This window comes from Clavelina lepadiformis, chromosome 5, assembly GCF_947623445.1.
Source record: "Clavelina lepadiformis chromosome 5, kaClaLepa1.1, whole genome shotgun sequence".
Classification (NCBI taxonomy): Eukaryota; Metazoa; Chordata; class Ascidiacea; order Aplousobranchia; family Clavelinidae; genus Clavelina; species Clavelina lepadiformis.
Window position 1 is genome coordinate 1,845,327 of NC_135244.1, and position 19,681 is coordinate 1,865,007.

General features: G+C 40.7%; 3 protein-coding genes across 3 annotated transcripts; 2 read left to right on the forward strand and 1 right to left on the reverse strand.

Annotated features, from left to right (window-relative positions):
- Positions 1-1,569: 1,569 nt before the first annotated feature.
- On the forward strand, positions 1,570-10,698 carry LOC143459693 (uncharacterized). Its single transcript, XM_076956931.1, has 7 exons — positions 1,570-1,773; positions 1,907-1,996; positions 2,212-2,715; positions 2,904-3,053; positions 3,227-3,382; positions 3,637-8,212; positions 10,481-10,698. The coding sequence occupies exons 2-6, from the start codon at positions 1,921-1,923 to the stop codon at positions 6,192-6,194; spliced, it is 3,444 nt and encodes a 1,147-aa protein (XP_076813046.1). The 5' UTR covers positions 1,570-1,773; positions 1,907-1,920; the 3' UTR covers positions 6,195-8,212; positions 10,481-10,698.
- LOC143459694 (P-selectin-like) lies at positions 6,752-8,554 on the reverse strand. The gene is made up of 6 exons (XM_076956932.1): positions 8,401-8,554; positions 8,015-8,185; positions 7,732-7,917; positions 7,339-7,530; positions 6,955-7,132; positions 6,752-6,871 (listed from the first exon to the last, which is right to left on the reverse strand). Exons 1-6 carry the CDS (start codon positions 8,477-8,479, stop codon positions 6,847-6,849), a joined length of 831 nt encoding a protein of 276 aa, XP_076813047.1. The 5' UTR covers positions 8,480-8,554; the 3' UTR covers positions 6,752-6,846.
- A 4,442-nt stretch (positions 10,699-15,140) lies between the features above and the next one.
- LOC143461033 (uncharacterized) lies at positions 15,141-18,067 on the forward strand. Its single transcript, XM_076958774.1, has 7 exons — positions 15,141-15,265; positions 15,969-16,456; positions 16,705-17,003; positions 17,080-17,176; positions 17,243-17,339; positions 17,547-17,678; positions 17,784-18,067. The coding sequence occupies exons 2-7, from the start codon at positions 16,189-16,191 to the stop codon at positions 17,974-17,976; spliced, it is 1,086 nt and encodes a 361-aa protein (XP_076814889.1). The 5' UTR covers positions 15,141-15,265; positions 15,969-16,188; the 3' UTR covers positions 17,977-18,067.
- Positions 18,068-19,681: the final 1,614 nt, after the last annotated feature.

Genomic DNA, 19,681 nt, shown 5'->3' on the forward strand with positions numbered 1-19,681 from the left:
ATATCGCCTTTACAAAAATAACGATTATTAGAAGCACGTGGTACTTGAGGACCATCGCGTAAGCAAAACTTTCCAAACCCAATTTAGTTTAAAAACAAGGAGCCTGAGGCCAGGGCAGCAGTAACAGTTATAAAGAGAACGAGCGTTATAAGCGGAGGCAAGAGTTATGTGGCTTCATTCATTGTACTTGCTGCAGACAGGAAGGTTTACGTTTCAAGGCAATAACTATCGTCTTACGCATCAGTAACAGCGGCGTTATGTGTAACTTAGGCTGAAATGAAGATAGTACTTCAAAGGTTGAAAAGTGTGGATAAAGTCTTAATAATTGTCTAGCAAGCTAATAAATACCGCGTTAGAAACACCCAGCGTATGCTCCTTGACCTCAACTCAATTAAACCTCGAACCAAAATTTTGGGTGACTTTGCTGGTTCCGACAGAATGCTGCAAGATCTTGATAAATTTGATCAAGTTCGGACAACCCGAAGATATGGGGTTTTCCTGCATTGAGTAAATGGTTGTTTGTTGTATGGACCCTACCTGTAGTGGTCAGGCAAAGTAGTTTATTTCGGAAAAGAAAAAGTTATTCTTCAACTACAGTATTTTAACATAACTGAGAAAATGCTGTAGTTTGCCAGTGAAAATGATAAAGCTATCTGATATTACAATTGGTTTGCAAAATCGCGTGTCATTCGTCACTATAGTTGTAACCAAACTTTCTTTGACCAGGAATCTTCCCGCTTAACGGCTAGTCAATTAGCTCTGTCTTCTTTATTCACATTTAATGGCATATCTCTTAGGTAAAAACATACGTCCTTCTGTTATCTCACCCAAACGTTACTGAAACACCACTCTATACCCGAGCGAAACACCATACCAAAACAAATTCCACGCAATCATAGAATCAGCGTGGGACGCTAAACACAGTACTGATTGGGCCCTCGGGGTAACGTCACAAGAGATAGAATAAAAACATGTGGACCCATGAACAAGTAAAACACAGCAGCACGTGAACATGTACAAAGAGACAATACAACGCGGATAAATCGATGTATAAAACGTGACGGTGAAAATGCGAACAACGTGATGATGCGAATAAAAACGAATAAAACGTGACGGATATAAAAATACTTCTCGTGACATAGTAATTGCTGGAAATTTTCTCATCGTTAACATTACGGAAACGACGCATGATGTGGGCGTTTGCCAACTATTATAATAGAAACCAAACGGCAAGCTGGACTAAGCTCTACTGGTGAGCAAAGCGTGTGATTGTGAGCAAAGCGCGTGATTGTCGTAAAAACGCATTTTGGCGGTTAAGCGCTTCACCGCATTCTTATAAGTTTTGACGGGAACAAAGTTGAGCTTTAAGTTGTGGTTATTTGTTGTGAGAAACACGCGTAACACATTAGTTACAAACAAACTGTATAAATTTGCACTTTAAATGTTTTCACCTCTGACGCTCTACTTCCGTTCATTGCCTTTGCTGAAAGATGCTGTGTCAGCATGATGTCAGCATATTCGCAGATTGCCATCTCAAACGGGATTTTTTTTTTCGCCAATGACGTAATTGCTGTTGCGCTTCACAGCATGTAAAATCCCATAATGACGTCACCTTTTCGTTTTAGTGGTTTGATCAATGGCGACAATTAAACATCTGCAACTTTTACAACTGGGTTATTAATTCAGAGTACAGTCGAAGATTAAGAAGAACAAAAAGATTTTAACGAGCTTAAAGTTATCGTGGATCATCTTTCACAGCTGAGCAAAATTAAAGTACACTTGACGTAAAATACCTGCTTTAAGTGTTTATGATAAGTCGTGCATATAAACTTAAGAAAGGAAAAATTGAAAGGAGAAAGGAAAATTTTTCCAGAACAATGTTTAACTGTTGAGAATTTTCTTTCAGCACCAATCGCAGAAATGAAAAGTATCGTCGTAGGCTTGTGTATGTTAATGCTGGTTAGTAGTCAAAGGCCACAAAGACAGCTGGATTCCTGTAAGCAAAACTTCGCATACTTTATTAAGTATTTAAAATGGCCGTTATAACACATGCTTATGAAGTGATATTTTTGGTTTCATCGCTTGCTCGAATTCAATTTTAGAAAAAACATTTATACCCTGTATCAACATATGATTTTTGTGCTATTTTTCCAAACATGTTAATACGACTAGCTTTCCATGAAGCCCATGCCTAAAACCGTTTTTGTTCAGCTTATTGCCATTACCACGACTTCTTGACGACCTGTCCCGATGATGAATTTAATTGCAATTGCGAGAAAGAAAACTCATTTGAACTTCCACCAGCGTGTATCTCCCGTACGTGGGTATGCGACGGCCAGAACGACTGTCCAGATGGGTCAGACGAATGGGGCTGCATTTGTCAGCCAGGAGAATTCCAGTGTGGTTGTGATGAAGCGGGAGGGACGTGTCCCCATCTATACCAGTGCATAGGGTCGGACAAGGTCTGTGACGGGAAACCCGATTGCGCGAGTCTCCGAGACGAATACGACGTCCAGTGCCCGAACCAAACCGGAGAAACTTGCACCAATGGGGGTTATATAGACTCCGCTTTTAGGTGCAACGGAATAGAAATATGCGGAGACGGAAGTGACGAAAGAGATTGTCCTCCCGCTTGTGGCCCCTTCGAGAATCGATGTGATTGTTTCAGTGAAGATGGGAATAATTGCAAACTAAACCCGTGCTATGCGATTTACGGTAAGTATTGTTTAGCGACCATGGAAGATGGATCGTTTGATTTTATTGAGGTAAAAATCACTGCATTTCACTTCGGGAAAGTAAAGTGTGTAAAAGTACGTTAAAATAACCTGGACGCAAACGCATTGACACGACTACAAATAGTTATTTATCTGCACCTATAATGACGACATTGTTTCACGAAACAGAACGATGCGATGGAGTCGCTAACTGCGAAGACGGAACAGATGAACGGGATTGTGACTGTGCAGCTAACAACCTGACGCATTGCGATTGTCACCAGATCGGCAATTACACTTGCGAGACAGTCGGCGTAGTTTGTTACAATTTCAGTCGAGGTAATTCCCCCATGTTTGTTAGTTGCTTGCTCGCCTTTTGAGGCTTTCCTGTCCTTATCCTGTTTGACAAGTTGCATCCTACTACTAATGACATATTCACTTAAAATAATACAATAGCCGACGTCATTCATGCATTAAACGTAATTACACCAAATTTTTGTTGATGACGTCAGATCGGTGCGACGGAAATTTGGATTGCGTTGACTCTTCTGACGAGTTCAACTGCTCGTGCCCTGAAGAAAGAGCGACACCATGCGACTGTAATCAACCCGGAAACTACACCTGCAGAAAAGAGGGCGCCGAGAAAATCTGCTATTCACAAAGCGCAGGTATTTATGGTTGTGTAAGAAAAGCAAATCGGTGAAATGTTGAATTCATATTTTAACATTGAACTAATTTTGAGTAATCAAGGAATAGCGCAGTGACACTGACACGCACACTGACCGGTTTGTAATAACATTTAATTGTGGCGTAGCCAGATTATCAGATTCTTCCACTTAAGAAAAATGTGGCCTTAAAAATGGGTCTGAGACTTTGTCATGCATCAACGCATTTACAATAAGCATCGAAATGTTCTTCACAGAAACCTGCGACCAATACTCGGAGTGCACCGACGGTACAGATGAGAAGGACTGTGTCTGCCCTCAAGATCATTTTACCTGCAACTGCTTCACAGAAACCGACCCCTCTTGCACGAGGAATGTTGGCTGCATCCCAATAAATCGCGTCAACGACGGGATGTTTGATTGTCCGGACAAGGAAGACGAAGATTTCGTGAAATCGCTGCACATCGATCAGTGTGATGGGGTCCGGATCGAGCTCTTTCGATTCGACGACGCGGCCTTCTGCTCCCCCGACTTCTGCAACATCGCCACATGCAGCAGGGCCCTCGCGTTTGGGTGCGATCTCCCGGATTGCGTCACGTATGACGTGCTTTGTACGTCATCGGGTGTAGGTAGCAAGGAAATTACAGACAGGGGTCAAAATTGCACAAAGTTTTTCCAATGTCAAGATCAAAGTTTGTTACTGAGTCATAGATTTTGCAACGGAAAAGTGGAATGCGGCGACGGAAGTGACGAAAGAATCGACCGCCCCGGCTTTAAATGTTCGTCGAACGTATCGCCCAACGTCTGTGTTCTTCCCCAGTGGAATCTCTACGACGACGTGGCCCAGTGCCAGGACCAATCCGACCTCTGTTTCGGGGAGGATGGTTCCTTCCACTGCTTCCAGTGCCTCGACAAGCGTCTCATCGTGTCCGCGTCACAGGTCTGTGATGACGTCATTGATTGCTACGATCTGTCGGACGAGTGTCTGTGCGCGAATACCGACCTGACAATCTGTTCCACTGTGTTGGCACAAGTCGATTCCTCCACTCTCCAGTGCCGAAAAAATGAATCGGCGTGTTTCACCGGTATTACGTCATTGCAGCTTTCTGACGCAATATGCAATGACGTCAGTCAGTGCGTGGGGAACATCGACGAGAGCAACTGCGCTTTAGGCGAGCCTTCGACCCTGTGTGAGACCAAATTCGGAAAAGTTTTTGCGAAACATTGCGACGGAAGACCGGAATGCATGGACTTCAGCGACGAGTGCGTGGGATGTCCGAACCCTCCTGCCTTCTGTAACGACAGTTGCCACAGCTTTTACTCACTCGGCGATCGATATTGTGATGGGTACGTCGACCAAGCCTGGTTTTATATCAACGACTCTAACTGTCCCCGCGGGTTCGACGAAGAAAATTGTCCGCAGAGATTCCGGTGCCCTTCAAAGGACCAAATCAGTATAGATTCTATGCAGGTGTGCGACGGTGTTCGAGATTGCGACGACGGCACCGACGAGGATGAGGAGAGGTGTCCAACTCGACATTACTGCGATACGGAGGTGGGCGGAAAAATTTCCATTCCGCAGAAATTCGTGCTTGACGGAAAACGCGATTGCAGGGACGGATCTGATGAATTCCGTCCAGGAATTTTTTCCTCGCGCTATAACCTCATTGGCAACATCGGCCTCTACGTTTGGTTTTGGATCGTTGCCATTGTGACGTTAAGCGGAAACATTTACGTCATAATTTTGACAGCGCTTCAATTACGTAAGAATGAAATGAACCACGGCTTGAAATGCAACCACGTGTTGATTTTACATCTCGCACTCTCCGATTTCCTCATGGGCGTCTACCTCATAATCGTCGTCTCGAAAACGGCCGAGTTTTCAGGAGTTTACTCAGCTTACGATTATTCGTGGAGGAGTGGAGCTCTTTGCGCAGCTGCTGGGAGTCTTAGCTTGATTTCAAGTCAGACTTCTGTCTTCATGATGGCCATCCTTACGGCCTTTCGTCTCTTCTCTCTCCTCCGACCGTTTCACGCCCAGCAGGCTTCGACCAGGGCGTGGAAGATTGTCGCCGTGTGCGCTTGGGTCGTCTCTCTAATGCTCGTCATCTTATCGAACACTCTGCGCTACTTCAAACCGATCGTCCTCTTTCCTACGCTCTTCTCCGACGTTGATCACGTCTCCGATGAATACGTCATCGATTTTGCTTGCCGTGTGGCAGGCCTCACTAATTCAACGGTTCCGGCTTCCGGGAATAGGTGGGAATATGCAAATCGGGTTTTGGCCGAACAATCGTCACAGTTACCGACGCCGGGCGACATCGGCTACTACGGCACCACGAGTGTGTGCTTGCCGAGCTTCTACGTCACAGCTAAAGACAGATACTCGGGTTTTTCTATGACGATCATCACAATTGATTTGTTGGCTTTCCTCTTTGTACTTGCTGGTTACGCGACGATCTGGAGACGGACAACTAAGCGACCGACCACCCAAGACCCGGCTTTGAACCAGATCCGCAAGACACAGAACCGCATCGCGCGTCTCATCGTGACCGATTTCTGCTGCTGGATGCCGATCTGCATCTTGGTTTATCTCAACTTCGGTGGGGTGAAGGTCTCTCCTGAAGCTGACATCATAACGGCGGGCTTGCTCCTCCCCATAAATAGCGCGCTGAATCCCATCCTCTACTCCCCATTCGTCGAGAGTTTTTTCGAAACCTTGACGAGAAGAGTGAAGGAGCGAAGCAGACGCACCAAGTCCGTCACCACCGACAACATCTCGATGCACACCGCCACCACACCTGGTGGCCAATGAGAGCAAAGGTAGCGTTTGTGACGTTGGCTTTGCCTCAATTTGTATCTTTTTTTTCTGCACAAACATTCTTGCATTTTTTCTGCTAAATTATCGTTAGTCGTTGCATGGTTCATTGTACTCGTGAGTATTCAGTCTTATAACTGATTACGTTGTTTGTAAACAGAACGTTACATAATTTGCAAATATTCAACATATTGGCTTGTGATCGTTATAGCCTAGATATTAACCTACAGTATTTTAACCACCTTGCCAGAAAAAAATCATATGCAGATAACTCCATTTATGCGTTTTACGGCTTTTAAAGCAAAATACTTTGACTTTGAGCGCGAAACCTCTCACGTGAGACAACACGCTCTGTTGATTGTCATTTATTGACGTAATTTTCAACTTTCACGTTTCATTTCTGATTGGTTGAACACCGCGGACAGCTTGTTGTTGTGCGTTCTATTTTAAAACGTTAGAGATTTTTACGAAACTGGCAGGTTCAGATTCCGAAGAAGCTTTGTAATAAACTTACATTATTATCATTGTCACGTATAAAAAAATCGTTCGGGAAATAAGACCAGCACGAAGATTTTATTTCAACAAACGCGATAAACAGAAATACAGTTTATTTTATTCATGGTTTTGACAGATCTTGATTGTTCTTCCCTCATCCGCTGCCTTCTGCGACGGGCCTGTTCCAATATTTTTATTGCTTTACTACGTGTTACGATCCTTGTTTTTTAAGCTCACAGTTAAGTTTGAAGTAAATACTTACGCGCATGTTGGAGGATTCGCGAAAGAGCTTGCCGCCTCACACGTCACAGTTGCGTTACCGACCAACTCGAAGCCCTCATTGCAACCGTAAGTGACGGCATTGCCTTTATTCCACGTCAGTCGCTTTGATGGACGAATTGTACCGTTGCCTGGGGCAACCGGGTCGTCACATAGGGACACTAAAAGCAAGAACAAATTAATTGACATTTTTTTGGAGAAAAAATGTGAAGCGATGATCGAAACTTAGTTAAAATTCATTCCTTATTTCACGTCTCAAAGTGACTGACATTAACAGCAAGATGTTGCCAACTTAAGAATCGGATAACGACCAACAGGTATCAACGAAATACTGAATACAACGATCTAAATCAGACGTGTTACTCACGCAGACAGGTGGGAGAGGTTCCTGACCAATGCCCGAAGTAACAAAACTGAGACACCGGAGCGGTGCTGCCGGATGTGCTCCGCTGCTTATAAGGAGAAATGCAAGTCCAGTAAATTCTCTCAAACTCTTCGTAGCTGTCTTGGCGCGGTGTGTAGTCGGCGTTGCTCCATTGAAATGGTCGCTTGCATGCCCCTGTAAGAAAGCACATTGTTGTTGCCCTCGTAAGTTGGACACTAGAACCAAACAAAATGACCAAAGAAACAGACAAAAATCATTTTACATTCTTTAATCTTTGTTTGTCCATACTGGATAACAAGGCAACGAATTTGAGCTAAATCCGGATGTAGTTGACAACGACACTTTAAAAGTTAATCGAGATAAATTTTTACTCACTTTTGCAGCCACTTTTCCTGCTGGTGCCACTTCTGACGTAAGTAGAGCAGCTATCGCGAAAGTAAGATCTCTTGCCATCCCCGGAGTAACCAGACTTGCATTGGCAAGTGTACCTGCCCAAACCTAAACTAATGCATTCAGCAGTGTAATCACATGGACGTCTCCTGTTTTGGCAGGGGTCTTCCCCTAACGTGAGAAATAAAAGAATAATTTTATTTGGTATCGCATAAAGCCAGCATTCGTGCTTATATAAGACAAAGAGAGCGTACAACGCAGCACTCACGTTCACAAATCGGTGCCGGGTTGACCCATCTTCTGTTAGAACAGGTGTTGTAGGGCAAACCGCGAGTCATCTTGAAGCAATCGTTGCATTCATAGGAGGCTGTTCTCGCGTAGGACGACCCGAGGAGTTTGTAGCGGCCGTTGATTGGTCTTGGAGGCAGACCAAAGCATTCTACATAGAAATCAAAAAGTTTAAAAAGTAATTTATTTTTACATAAACTGTAGCCTACTATATAGGTACCAGTTTTTATAGAATTATCGTATTTATTTTGATGTGAAAGCCACAGTAACTATTTTGTGAAAGCATTTTATGCGGCTTGTGATCATAGGCGACCTAATCAAGGAAATAAGGTAACGGCAGTTTCTTCTATTGTTCTAAAAACTTACGATTTCGGGTTAAAATATCCAAAAATGATTGCGCAGACGTAGAGACGACGAACAACCCGAAGAAAACTATTTTCAACATTTTGAAAATCTTTGAAGAGCAAAAACGAATTTTTCGGGACAATCGCGGCTTTTATACTGGAAAAGGCGAAAAACACGCCGCTTGGGGGGATTATTGCGGTCGGAAAAACTTCTTGCCAAAAATGTCTTTTGAGCGATCTGTTTTGCACAAAGTGCTTAGTCATCGGACCGGTTTGTCACGTTTTCATTTTTGCAGCGGCTTTCAAGTGAAACTCATTGTTTTGTAACAAAGCGACGACATTTCCCAACATTAAGATTGAGCAACCATCAAGTAGCGGTAAACAGCTTGTCGACAGTAGACATATTACATGACGTCATGTTGGACGATCGTCAACAACAATATGACGTAATGTGTCCACAAAAACCTTAAATCATTTCAACTGATGACGTTTTCCAATGTTTTTAATCATATCATATAGCGTGGTTATGTAGTTGTTTTATATCATGCGCTCCAATAGTTGTGAAAAGTATAATTTAACAACTTATGATCAGGAGAAACTCATTTAAGGTGAAAAACAAATATATTATATAGCTGTTACCTCTTTTTAAACTTTAGTATTTCTTGATTGATCTTTTACTCAAGCTCAGAAGATTTTGTACCAGTTGCTGAACTTTACACTTTAATATTTTCTAAATAAATACTAAGATATCTTCCGTTGTTAAGTTTATTCTAAATCCCACGGAAATACATAAATTACCGTACTGACGTCATACATTGTACTCTATGCGTCACTGTAGAAAGTCTCAACAACATAGGTCGTTGACCCCAGTTTGTTTCGCAACATACCTGCTCTACCAACCGTGAAATGTACGCATTCTGTTAGCAGGCAACGTACGTGTCTGTTTTCTTCGTGCCTATGACCTGCCCAGGGTTTACTCAATTAATTCAGTGATTTATGAAAGGTTAAAAAGTGCGGCATTTCTTGAAATCATACGAAAAAGCTGGAGTTAAGAAAAGATGGCTCTGCTTGTGTCAACTCTGGATTCTATCGTCGCAAAAACGACATATTGAGCAAAACCTCAACCTCTCATGACCGTCGTAAACATGTATGTGTACAGTAGAACGACTTAAAGTATCGATCTTCGTCGTTGCTATGTTAGGCAAACACTTCATGTTTTTATGAGCGAGTATTCTTTTCTCTACGGAAGGCGCGTGTCATTTACGCTTGTAAGCTCGCAAAAAGATCTTGGCGTGTTTGATGAACATTTGCCTAACACCTTTGCTGAAAACTTGTTTCCATTTCGAAAACATAATTATAATTTATAAAGTGTGTTGCATTGCTTTTGCCTGATTTACCTTTTGATATTACAATATAATTGTTGTATTATAATATACTTTGTGGTGTTAAGGGCAGTATCTTTCTCAACACCAGTATTTCAGAGGAACTTTCAAGCAGTGCCCGGGGGTATTTTGACCTCTGACCAGACATCGTTCTTTCTATTTTGTCATGAACAAGCAGTTGCGGACGTGATATTATCAATCATGAAGGAAAAACAAGACCTTGATGTCGATTGTTGCTAATTTAAGAGCGGGGATTTTTTGTCACTTTCGGGCTGAGTTTCGTTCCTACGTATTTCAATGTTTCATAAAAAGTTCTCAATAACTCGGCGATTTATGACGTCGTTGCATGTGACGTGCAAAAAACTTGATTTTCTCCTTAATCATGTTTAATTTTGAGCGAAGTCCTTTGAAAAGAGAACGCATTTGTTTAACTTTACTCAAACCAGTAATAACAGATCAAAAATCGCTGAAATCTTTTTACATTTAACGCGCTTAAGCATTGCGGCTCTAATTAAAGCAAGTATGACTTTTATGAAGAATGTTCTAATATTTCAATAAGATAAAGAAATCTGGCAATAACTTGACCTTGCTCATTACAATCAAACCTTTCTTGACTTGCCAAGTGTCTCCGGGGACGGGGATTACCCAACCTTTCAAGTTACTTTGAAATACTGTGGGACGTGTTATTCATTTTCAGCGCTTCTTGTTTTGTTTACACAGATTGCTGTTGTCTTGTTTAATTGCAGATGGAGAAGAGAAGGAAAAAATTTGATTTCTCGGTGAACTCGCATATACCTGGATGAACTTGCTTTGAAAAAGACTCAGTGCAACAAAGTCAGGAATTAACGTTTAACTTTGCGCATGATGGTGATTGTGATGTTCATTTCACGCTTCATTTGATTTATTTCATGTGATGCTTTATTCAAATAAAGTTTAATTTTCCTGGTCAGTTTTAGCTCACACAGGAATTAGTCCACATGTGAGTTCCGTGATAGATTTTCACTAAGATTTATTTCTTGGATCATTCCATTTGATCTCGATACATTTGAACTGGAGAGCTGCAAATCATTTGATATTTAGTTTGATAAAATTATGACAAGAGCTTTTTCTAAAGTTCGAAAAGTTTATATATTTTGTTTAATAAATTGTTTCAAAGATAATCCATTAGCTGAAAGTTGGTTGGATCTGTGTTCCTTGGATTTTTATTTGGTTGAGCTGGTACGTTATTCAAGTTTTTACTTGACACGAAAAGATATGTGTCATCGGCATGTACAACATTGAGTCACAGAATTTTAAACTTTAGGTCATTTACATGAATTAGAAACAACAGCTAATCTCAAAATTGATTCCTGGCGAACCTCTGTTCTAATTGTGCATTCAGATTCATTGAGAAGTTTTCAAATGAAAGGTTTAAACAGAGCGAATGGACAACAAGAGAGTATGTTTGGGCTCCCCTGGGTATTTCCCTGGTTTGTGTGTAATTAACACTAGAAGGACGGCAATTTTCGTATACCTAGAAGGACGGAGTGCGTCAATTGACGCAAAAGGTCAAAACGGCGCAAATCTAACGTTTTTTGTTGAGAAAACTGTGCTGTTGCTCCGAAAAAACTACTTCTATCGCATGTCCGCTTTGTGCATTTTAATTAACAAAAGCAATCGCATTGAAAATACAAGCACTCGTGCCTAAACACTTCTGTTTCACGGAACTCCTTTTTCTTCTTGCACTCTTCCGGGACTTCTCTCCTGTTGTGGCGCATTGTCCCTACGAGGCTGCACTTCTTTTCCGCAAGTCGCAACGCCAGGTCAAGTGAGGTGAAAAAATTATCGCAAGTGACGTTGTAACCTCCTTGAAAAAGCGGAGCCATGAGTTTCAGTACAACATCGGTGGGCACACTCACGTGGGGGCTCCTTGCGTCATCTTTTCCAACGTAAGGAAAACCGTTGAATAAATATTTGTTTTCAACGTCAACTGCCAGCCAGAACTTTAAACCAAACTTGTCTGGTTTATTGGCCATATATTGGATGAACTTGCAGCGTGCCTTACACGGCAATAGTTGCTCATCCACAGTTATCTTCCACTGTGGAATGAATACTTTTTGGCAGTTTGATATAAAACTGTTCCAAAGTTGTGAAGCGAGTGCAAATTTATCATGCAATAGATTCCTACGCCTTTCCGTCTTCAGGTCGAAGCGAAGGAATCGTATGAGCTCCAGAAACCTGTCTCTTGCCATGGTTTGGGAAAACATCGGACATCCCCACGACCTCCCCCACAAACTCTTCACAGGGAAGTTGCGCCCTCCTATCACGCCACGAGCAACCACCAAGCCGACGAATTTATCTAACTAAGAAACTCTTACTACACTTACACTTCGATAAACTTCAAAAATTCCGAAATTAGGCTGCGCTTGTGACGAAACTACTCTGTTTTGCGGAAAAGTCGACTTGCATAGTTTGTCGACACGTTTGTCACACCTCTGTGTTAGCAGCTGTGACCTAATTCGATAAACCTGTAATTATCAGCAGAAAGAAAACAATGCTCTCTATCGCGAGAACTGGTTTTTGTACTGTGAAGTAACAATGCGTCAATTGACGCACCCCGTCCTTCTAGGTAGTGACCACGTTAATTATCTCTACCGGTAAAATAAAAACTTCATATTCATGGGTTAGTTACCTAACACTAATGTAGGAAAAGTCAGGAAATATCACGGTTTTGCGATGCACCGCTTAAAAGTTATAGATGCACTTAGGTTGAAAATGCGTCAATTGACGCGCCCCGTCCTTCTAGTGTTAATAAGTTCCGATGCCTACTGATCTTGGCGTGATGAAATGACGTGAATAGTTCGTGATATGATCAGATATTTAGTTGGGCCAAGTCTGTTAGAGTCTGGGCCAAGTAAAGTTTAAAAAACATTTTTGTAATTTGTTAATTTTTGTTTTTGAAGTTCCTGCCGACTTGGAATTGGTAGATGAGCTTAAACAGCTTCAGTTTTTACACCTAAAGTCGATGAAAATTACCCACCGCCGCATGATCCAAATCTTTTATTTGTGTTTACTTTTTTTCACCACGTCAGACAAAAACCTTCACACTTTCCTAACCACACTCACAACGTCGAATAAAGAGCTGCCAACGTCATCATGTAACGTTTAAACCAGGGGTGGGCAAACTTTTCGTACTGCGGGCCGCATTAGAAAAAATGTTGCAGCCGGCGGGCCGCACACTCTCATTACAAAGTAGGCAAATTTACCCGGTGTGTAAATAAACGCATATTCATATTAAACACAATTTTTGCATTTCACACTCAGTTACGTTTAAAGCTACGCAATCTTCATCACAAAGGCCTACGGTAGCCGCTACCGTATTTGAATTTTATGATCAAACAATTGAATCAAACAATGCGTGAGAAATGTACGGCTAGTTGCTAAAAGCATGTTGCAATACATGCGCGACTGACGTGTGTGTGTTTACGCATTGAAAGTGAAGAGAAAAACACACTCGTAAAGGGTAATATTTTGTCATGTAACCTGTTTAATTAAAACAATAAGTGATGAGTAGGAGTTTCTGCAAGTGCCGGCGGGCCGCATAAAATGGGACCGCGGGCCGCATGCGGCCCGCGGGCCGTAGTTTGCCCACCCCTGGTTTAAACCATAGACATAAACATAATAATGATGATAGAATAAAAGACATTTTGATGGGAATCCTCATACGCACGTATAACGTGGTCAACTTGGATCTCTTGTCGGCCAGGCTGTTGTTGATTTCTCTTCCCTCTGCAAAGCGTTTTGTCTTCTGTATAATATTTATGGTCAAGTCGTATCATTTTGTGTATACAAAAGAACATCAAATAGCAAAAAAGTAAAAATGTTGGCATAGCTATGTATGGATGTACAGCTGTGTATATAATAGCATATACATATACGTAATGGCTGCCTGCTACACATAAATGTCAACTAACATCGTTAAAATGGTAGTTTATGAAAAATTTTTGTAGCTTGAAAGGGTCAAATGTTTAAAATGAAGATAAACAGTTTTAAACAAAGTTTGGGCTTATAATACCAAACAACCTTGCCTTTCAAAATTATTGTGGTTTAACAAAATTTTATGAATTGGTTTGAAGTCTTAGGTTTAAATGAGGTCAGAAGTACGATGGGTCTACATGAACAACTAGTACCTTATAAAGCAAACTATTTAAACCCGAAAGAAGCAATCCTCGAGAAACTCCATTATATGCTACCAGCTGCCAGATGAGGTTGATTTTAAATATTCGTTGTCGTTAGTCCCGTCACCATTGTCCAAAACTCCTGCAGTCATAGATATGCATTCAGCATATTTATTTTGGATAGAACTTTGGTGCTACAAAAAACTTATAAGTTGACAAAAAAGGATTCTGTGCTCCATATTTATAAATTTAGACCCTCCACTTGGTTCATTTCACTTGACAGTTTTGAAAGGCCCTATACCAGGGGCGGGCAACTTCTTCGGTCGGCGGGCCTGATATGAGAAAATGAAGTACTTGGCGGGCCGGATTCCTGAATAGATTGGAACGCAGCTTTGTCTTATTAATGTTCATGGTCGAAAATGTTTGCTCATAAATGTATGTAGACCCGAACAGAACAAGTAGATTTATGGCCATCTTTCTCAGGTTGGCAAACTTGGACTTATTCAGTGACGCAATACAGGGATTGCGGCAGAATGTGGCCGCAGGCCATATTATCATGTAAGACCGGAAACTGTCTGCGGGCCGCTCAAAATCCCGTCGCGGGCCGGATCCGGCCCGCGGGCCGTATGTTGCCCACCCCTGCCCTATACCCACCTATTAGCCTGTACATGTGTTTTATAGGTTATGGAGAGGACACTAATATAACTTGAGAGTAGAAAATCAATTACAGATAAAAAAAACATTAAATGAAAAGAAAATCTAAATAAAGAAACGAAAGTTTGACTGTAAGGAAAATGTAACGGATACTGTATGATTTCAATGTTATAATGCTTTGATTTTTAAGTTTTGTCGACCTTTCAAAACCTGTCGCCCCTGGATAAATCCAGGATATCCAGATGGCTGCTACGACACTGCCAACGTGACAAATACATTGGCAACGACGGCTGAGAACACACAGAAACAAATTACAGGTCGATCACGCTTAATCGGACCATTTTTGTGGGTATAACTATATAACGACAACAACACACACAACATGGCAGCAACACTTGTTTAGCAAAGTATATTGAGGAAAAGTTCTCTATAATTGTGTGTTATCTGATGCCTGGCACCAACAGAAGTTGAAGATATGTGAGTGTAAGTTTATACATTTGAGCCAAGAAATTCAATCGTTTTGATAAAAGGATTCTTGCTGGTGATTTATGACTCATTTTCATCCACAGACTGGCGGCTTGACCAAGGTTTTCCCTCGAGACCGCAGCAAAGCGAATTGAAAATTCCACTAACGGATCACAATTGCTTTGAGAAATTTTATTGGAATTTTGTATCATCTTTTCACTCTAAACAGGTAGAAGTGTTATTATTGATAAAAGCACAAACCTGTTCCAACTTTGGTGTAATTTATGACGTAAAACAAAATTAATCATGTCGTCATAACCACTCAAGTAATTGGGTGAACTACTTAAACAAATGACGGAACTTCAAAAATTTTACAGCGGGCGATATTCTGTTATTGGGAAAAGATATCAAGTGTACTGGAAGAGGCTTGAACACACTCTTGAAACTTTTCTGAAACAATTTGACGAGTAAATTCAGTCCTTGACAGTTGTTCAAACTTAGTTTTGTAAACGACGCTTTGTAGTTATAATGTGAATTGACGTCAATTATTCCACCTAAGTTGTCTTTCTTGTTTTACAAAAAACCTATCTTACTTAGGTTTTCCAAATTTGCCTACAGTTCGTTTATTGTGTATATATATTCTATATTTATAGTCTATACTGTACGTGTAACTTTGTTGTAATGTGTTGTTTTAATAAGAGCTCCTTTTTGAAAGTTAAAATAGCTTTACATGACGGCGGCAACACATTTTTAGAAAAGTGAAAGTAGGCCTATATTGCGGAAAATTTCTCTATAATTGTGTGTTATCTGATGTCTGGCACCAACAGCAGTTGAAGATATGTTAGTGTAAGTTTATACATTCGAGCCACGAAACTCAATCGTTTTGATAAAAGGATTCTTGCTTGCGATTTATGACTCATTTTCATCCACAGGCTGGCGGCTTAAGCAAAATTTTCCCTTGAGACCGCAGCAAAACGAATGGAAAATTCCACAAGCAGCATTTTGCAGAAACCTCTTGAGTCTTGACTTGGAAGCAGCAGAATTAGCAAATTTGATTTGGAACCAAAGAAACTTTCAACGAGCAAGTTTTAAAGCAATTTTATACAACGAATAATCGTCAGAAATTCAGCATCTTTATCTGAGGCATTTATCATGAAATTAGCTTTTCTTTTCTTATCGTTTACTTGTTACGTCATAGTGACGTATTCACAAGAGTGTCGTCAGGTGATGATGACAGTGTGTGATGACGATGGAATGACGTCGAGGAGTGAGAAGGGGGAGAAAGGTGAGGTCGGATTACCAGGTAAAGCAGGAAGAGCAGGGATGAAAGGATCTAAAGGAGATCCTGGTAGAGTCGGGCGGAAGGGAAAATCGTGCGATTTGGGATCGCTAGGTGGCGACATCATGAGGAAACTCGAAGGTGAGTTGAACAAATCAAACTTGATTGAAAATTATAAATAGAAATCATTTAACGATGATTTTATCGCTACCATGGTTTTTATATAGCAGTGCACGTATTCTATGTATGCTTGTAAACGTTTACTTTGGAAACATAAACAGCATGACATAGTTTATGCTGTTGCTTGCCAAGATATTTACTTGCAGAAACAATTAACTAGCAGTAGAAGGAAAAATACTTATAGTTTATTTCATTTCCTGTTTCAACAGAACTGCAGAAAATGCTAAACAATACACTTGCGCCAACTAGCAGCGTTCCATCAACCACCACTTCTGTGCCAACTAACAGCGTTCCATTAACCACCACTCCTTTGCCAACTACCAACGTTCCATTAACCACCACTCCTTTGCCAACTACCAGCGTTCCATTAACAACCACTCCTTTGCCAACTACCAGCGTTCCATTAACAACCACTCCTTTGCCAAATGCGTCATGTACTACGTCATCAAGCAACGGCAAGCAAAGATTGTCAAACGGGGATGAAGTTTACTGCGAGGACGGATGGACGGTATTCTAGACTTGACAAGTTTTCACTTAATTAAAAGTTTTTCACTGAATATTTCTCTGGTAAATGTTTTGTTCAGGTATTTCAGCGACGATTTGACGGAAGCGTCGACTTCCAAGTCGGCTGGGATGCTTACGTCAATGGGTTTGGAAACAAGAGTGGCGAGTTCTGGCTCGGTTAGTGAAGGTAACGATTGCATTAAAGACTTATTTACAAATAGTATTCAATCACATAATTATCAGGTCTGCGAAAAATCCATCAACTGACCGAGGTAGAAGGCTGCAGACTGAGAGTAGATCTCAAGGATTTTGAGGGCAACCAGGCCTACGCCGAATACAGGTACTTGCTTCATGCGTCTCTTTCAGCTGAGGAGGCAACCAGCAGTTTAAACTGATATTGAAATGGAAACAATTTAAATGCTTTTCATGATATCAACGGTATGAAACGTTGTGAATTAAGAAAGCTCTTTGTGAGTTTCAATGGCTCTTTGACGCACCGCCAAAATGTCGGTTGAATTTTACTCATTGGTTGACAATTTGGTTTCAGGTCATTTTCTGTTGCTAACGAAGACGATTTATTTCGTATTCGAGTCAGTGGTTACAGCGGGTCTGCAGATGACGATTTGAGGCATCACGACTACCACGTTTTCTCGACTTTCGATCGAGACAACGACCCTTAGTATGTCAATTTAAGCTTTTCAAGTTTTGCCATGACCACAGTCAAATATTCTGTTTGGACTCATTTATAATAAAACTTATTAATATGCTTTTTCATATATCTTAGCTCTGGTGCAAATTGCGCAACGCTCAAGGGGCGTGGTCAGGGCGGTTGGTGGTTCCATGGTAGTTGTTACCACTGCGCATTGAACGCCGCGTGGGGGCGTTCTGAGGGCAGCTACCACAACATCGTGTGGCAAGATTGGAAAGGTCCACGTCACGCACTCCAAGCAACTACAATGAAAGTTCGTTGCGATTGATTCCAGCCAAAGCTCATCTGATAACTTTTATGACTGCATGGGTTGTCTTTAACTGAAAACATTCTGATACATAAACCACTTCTCAGCATCACTTTGTCGATGTGATTTGTTTAATGGCAGTTAATTTTATCCAGTGTTTAGGTTCTTACTTGAACAGAAATCGAAAAAGACATCTTACAGATCAAATAAGGTTTAAAGTTTTAAGTTGCGCGTCGACGAAAAGCAGAACACGTCGCTGTACCAGAGTATAAATGACGTCATAACCAGCGTTGCGTGTTCGTCATGTAGACTTAAAGAAATTATCGCAGTGTTGCTAGGGACAACATATACTGAGAAGTAACTGATAACAATTGCTTTGAGAAATTTTTCGGGAATTTGGTAACATCTTTTCACTCTAAACAGGTAGAAGTGCTGTTATTGATAAAAGCAGAAACCTATTCCAACTTCGGTGTAATTTATGACGTAAAACAAATTTAATCATGTCATAACCACTCAAGTAATTGGGTGAACTACTTAAAAAAATGACGAAACTTCAAAAATTTTACACAGGCGATATTCTGTTATTGGGAAAAGATATCAACTATGCTGGGAGAGGTTTGAACACACTCTTAAAACTTTTCTGAAACAATTTGATAAGTAAACTCAGTCCTTGACAGCTGTTCAAACTTAGTTTTGTATAGTTCAGATTCTGTCATATTGCTCATAAATATCTTTCTTGGGTCTGTAGTCGGCGTTGTCCCATTTAAATGGCTCCTTGCATATTCTTTGACAAAATGGTTGATCTTAGTTTGATAAACACAGTAATTCTAAAACATTTTTATTCTTAAATACGTAAATAAACCATTTTCAATGCAGTGATGTTCTAGTAATGTTGCAAACTACAGTATTATAAATACAGTTAATCTACACTGAATAAAAGCTGCTATATAGGTAGCCTAAATACTTGCTGGCTGCTACCTTATCCAGTTGAAGCAGCAATAATGGTTCCACCTTCTTTCACATCCCCTTGTGTTGCTATTGCTTGTTCTTATGTTGCATCCACAATCCTTGGAACGACTGAAGAATGATCTTGTACGGGCAAATGTACCTGCCAGACCCCAAACTCGTGCAATGAGCGTTGTCATCGCATGGTCGTTCATCGCACGGGTCTTCCCCTGTTTCACAACCGTTGGTTGCGTTCATTTTTATTATACACTCTTTTGTAGTTTATATATATAAATAATATAAAACAAATATATAACTTTATAGCTTTTATTTGCTATTTATAGTGTCTGTTATATGTTTATACTTGCACGTTTACAAGGTCATAGGTTTTATATTCGTTATGAATTCCTTGGAAGATGCTAACAGCTTCTTCACTTGTGGAGAAAAAAAACACAGTAGCCTAATTAAAAGCTGATTATATTTGCTTATCGGCAATTTATTGTGGTATTGCTGTAGTCGCTTACAATGTCGCAATCAGTAAATACATAGAGCTTCCAGTTCTGTGTTTATTCATAATAAAATTGCGTATACGTCCTACTGTAGATACTACATGCATAATATTGTTTGACCTGGTTCAAATTGCAAAAAAACTATGATTTACGAAAAAATTTGAAATTAGGCTTAAAAAAAATTCCTGCTTATGCTAAAATTACGCGTTTTAGTTAAACCTGCAAACTTTGTTAAATTGTAAACCGAACTTGTCCGTACGTCGCACACTTTT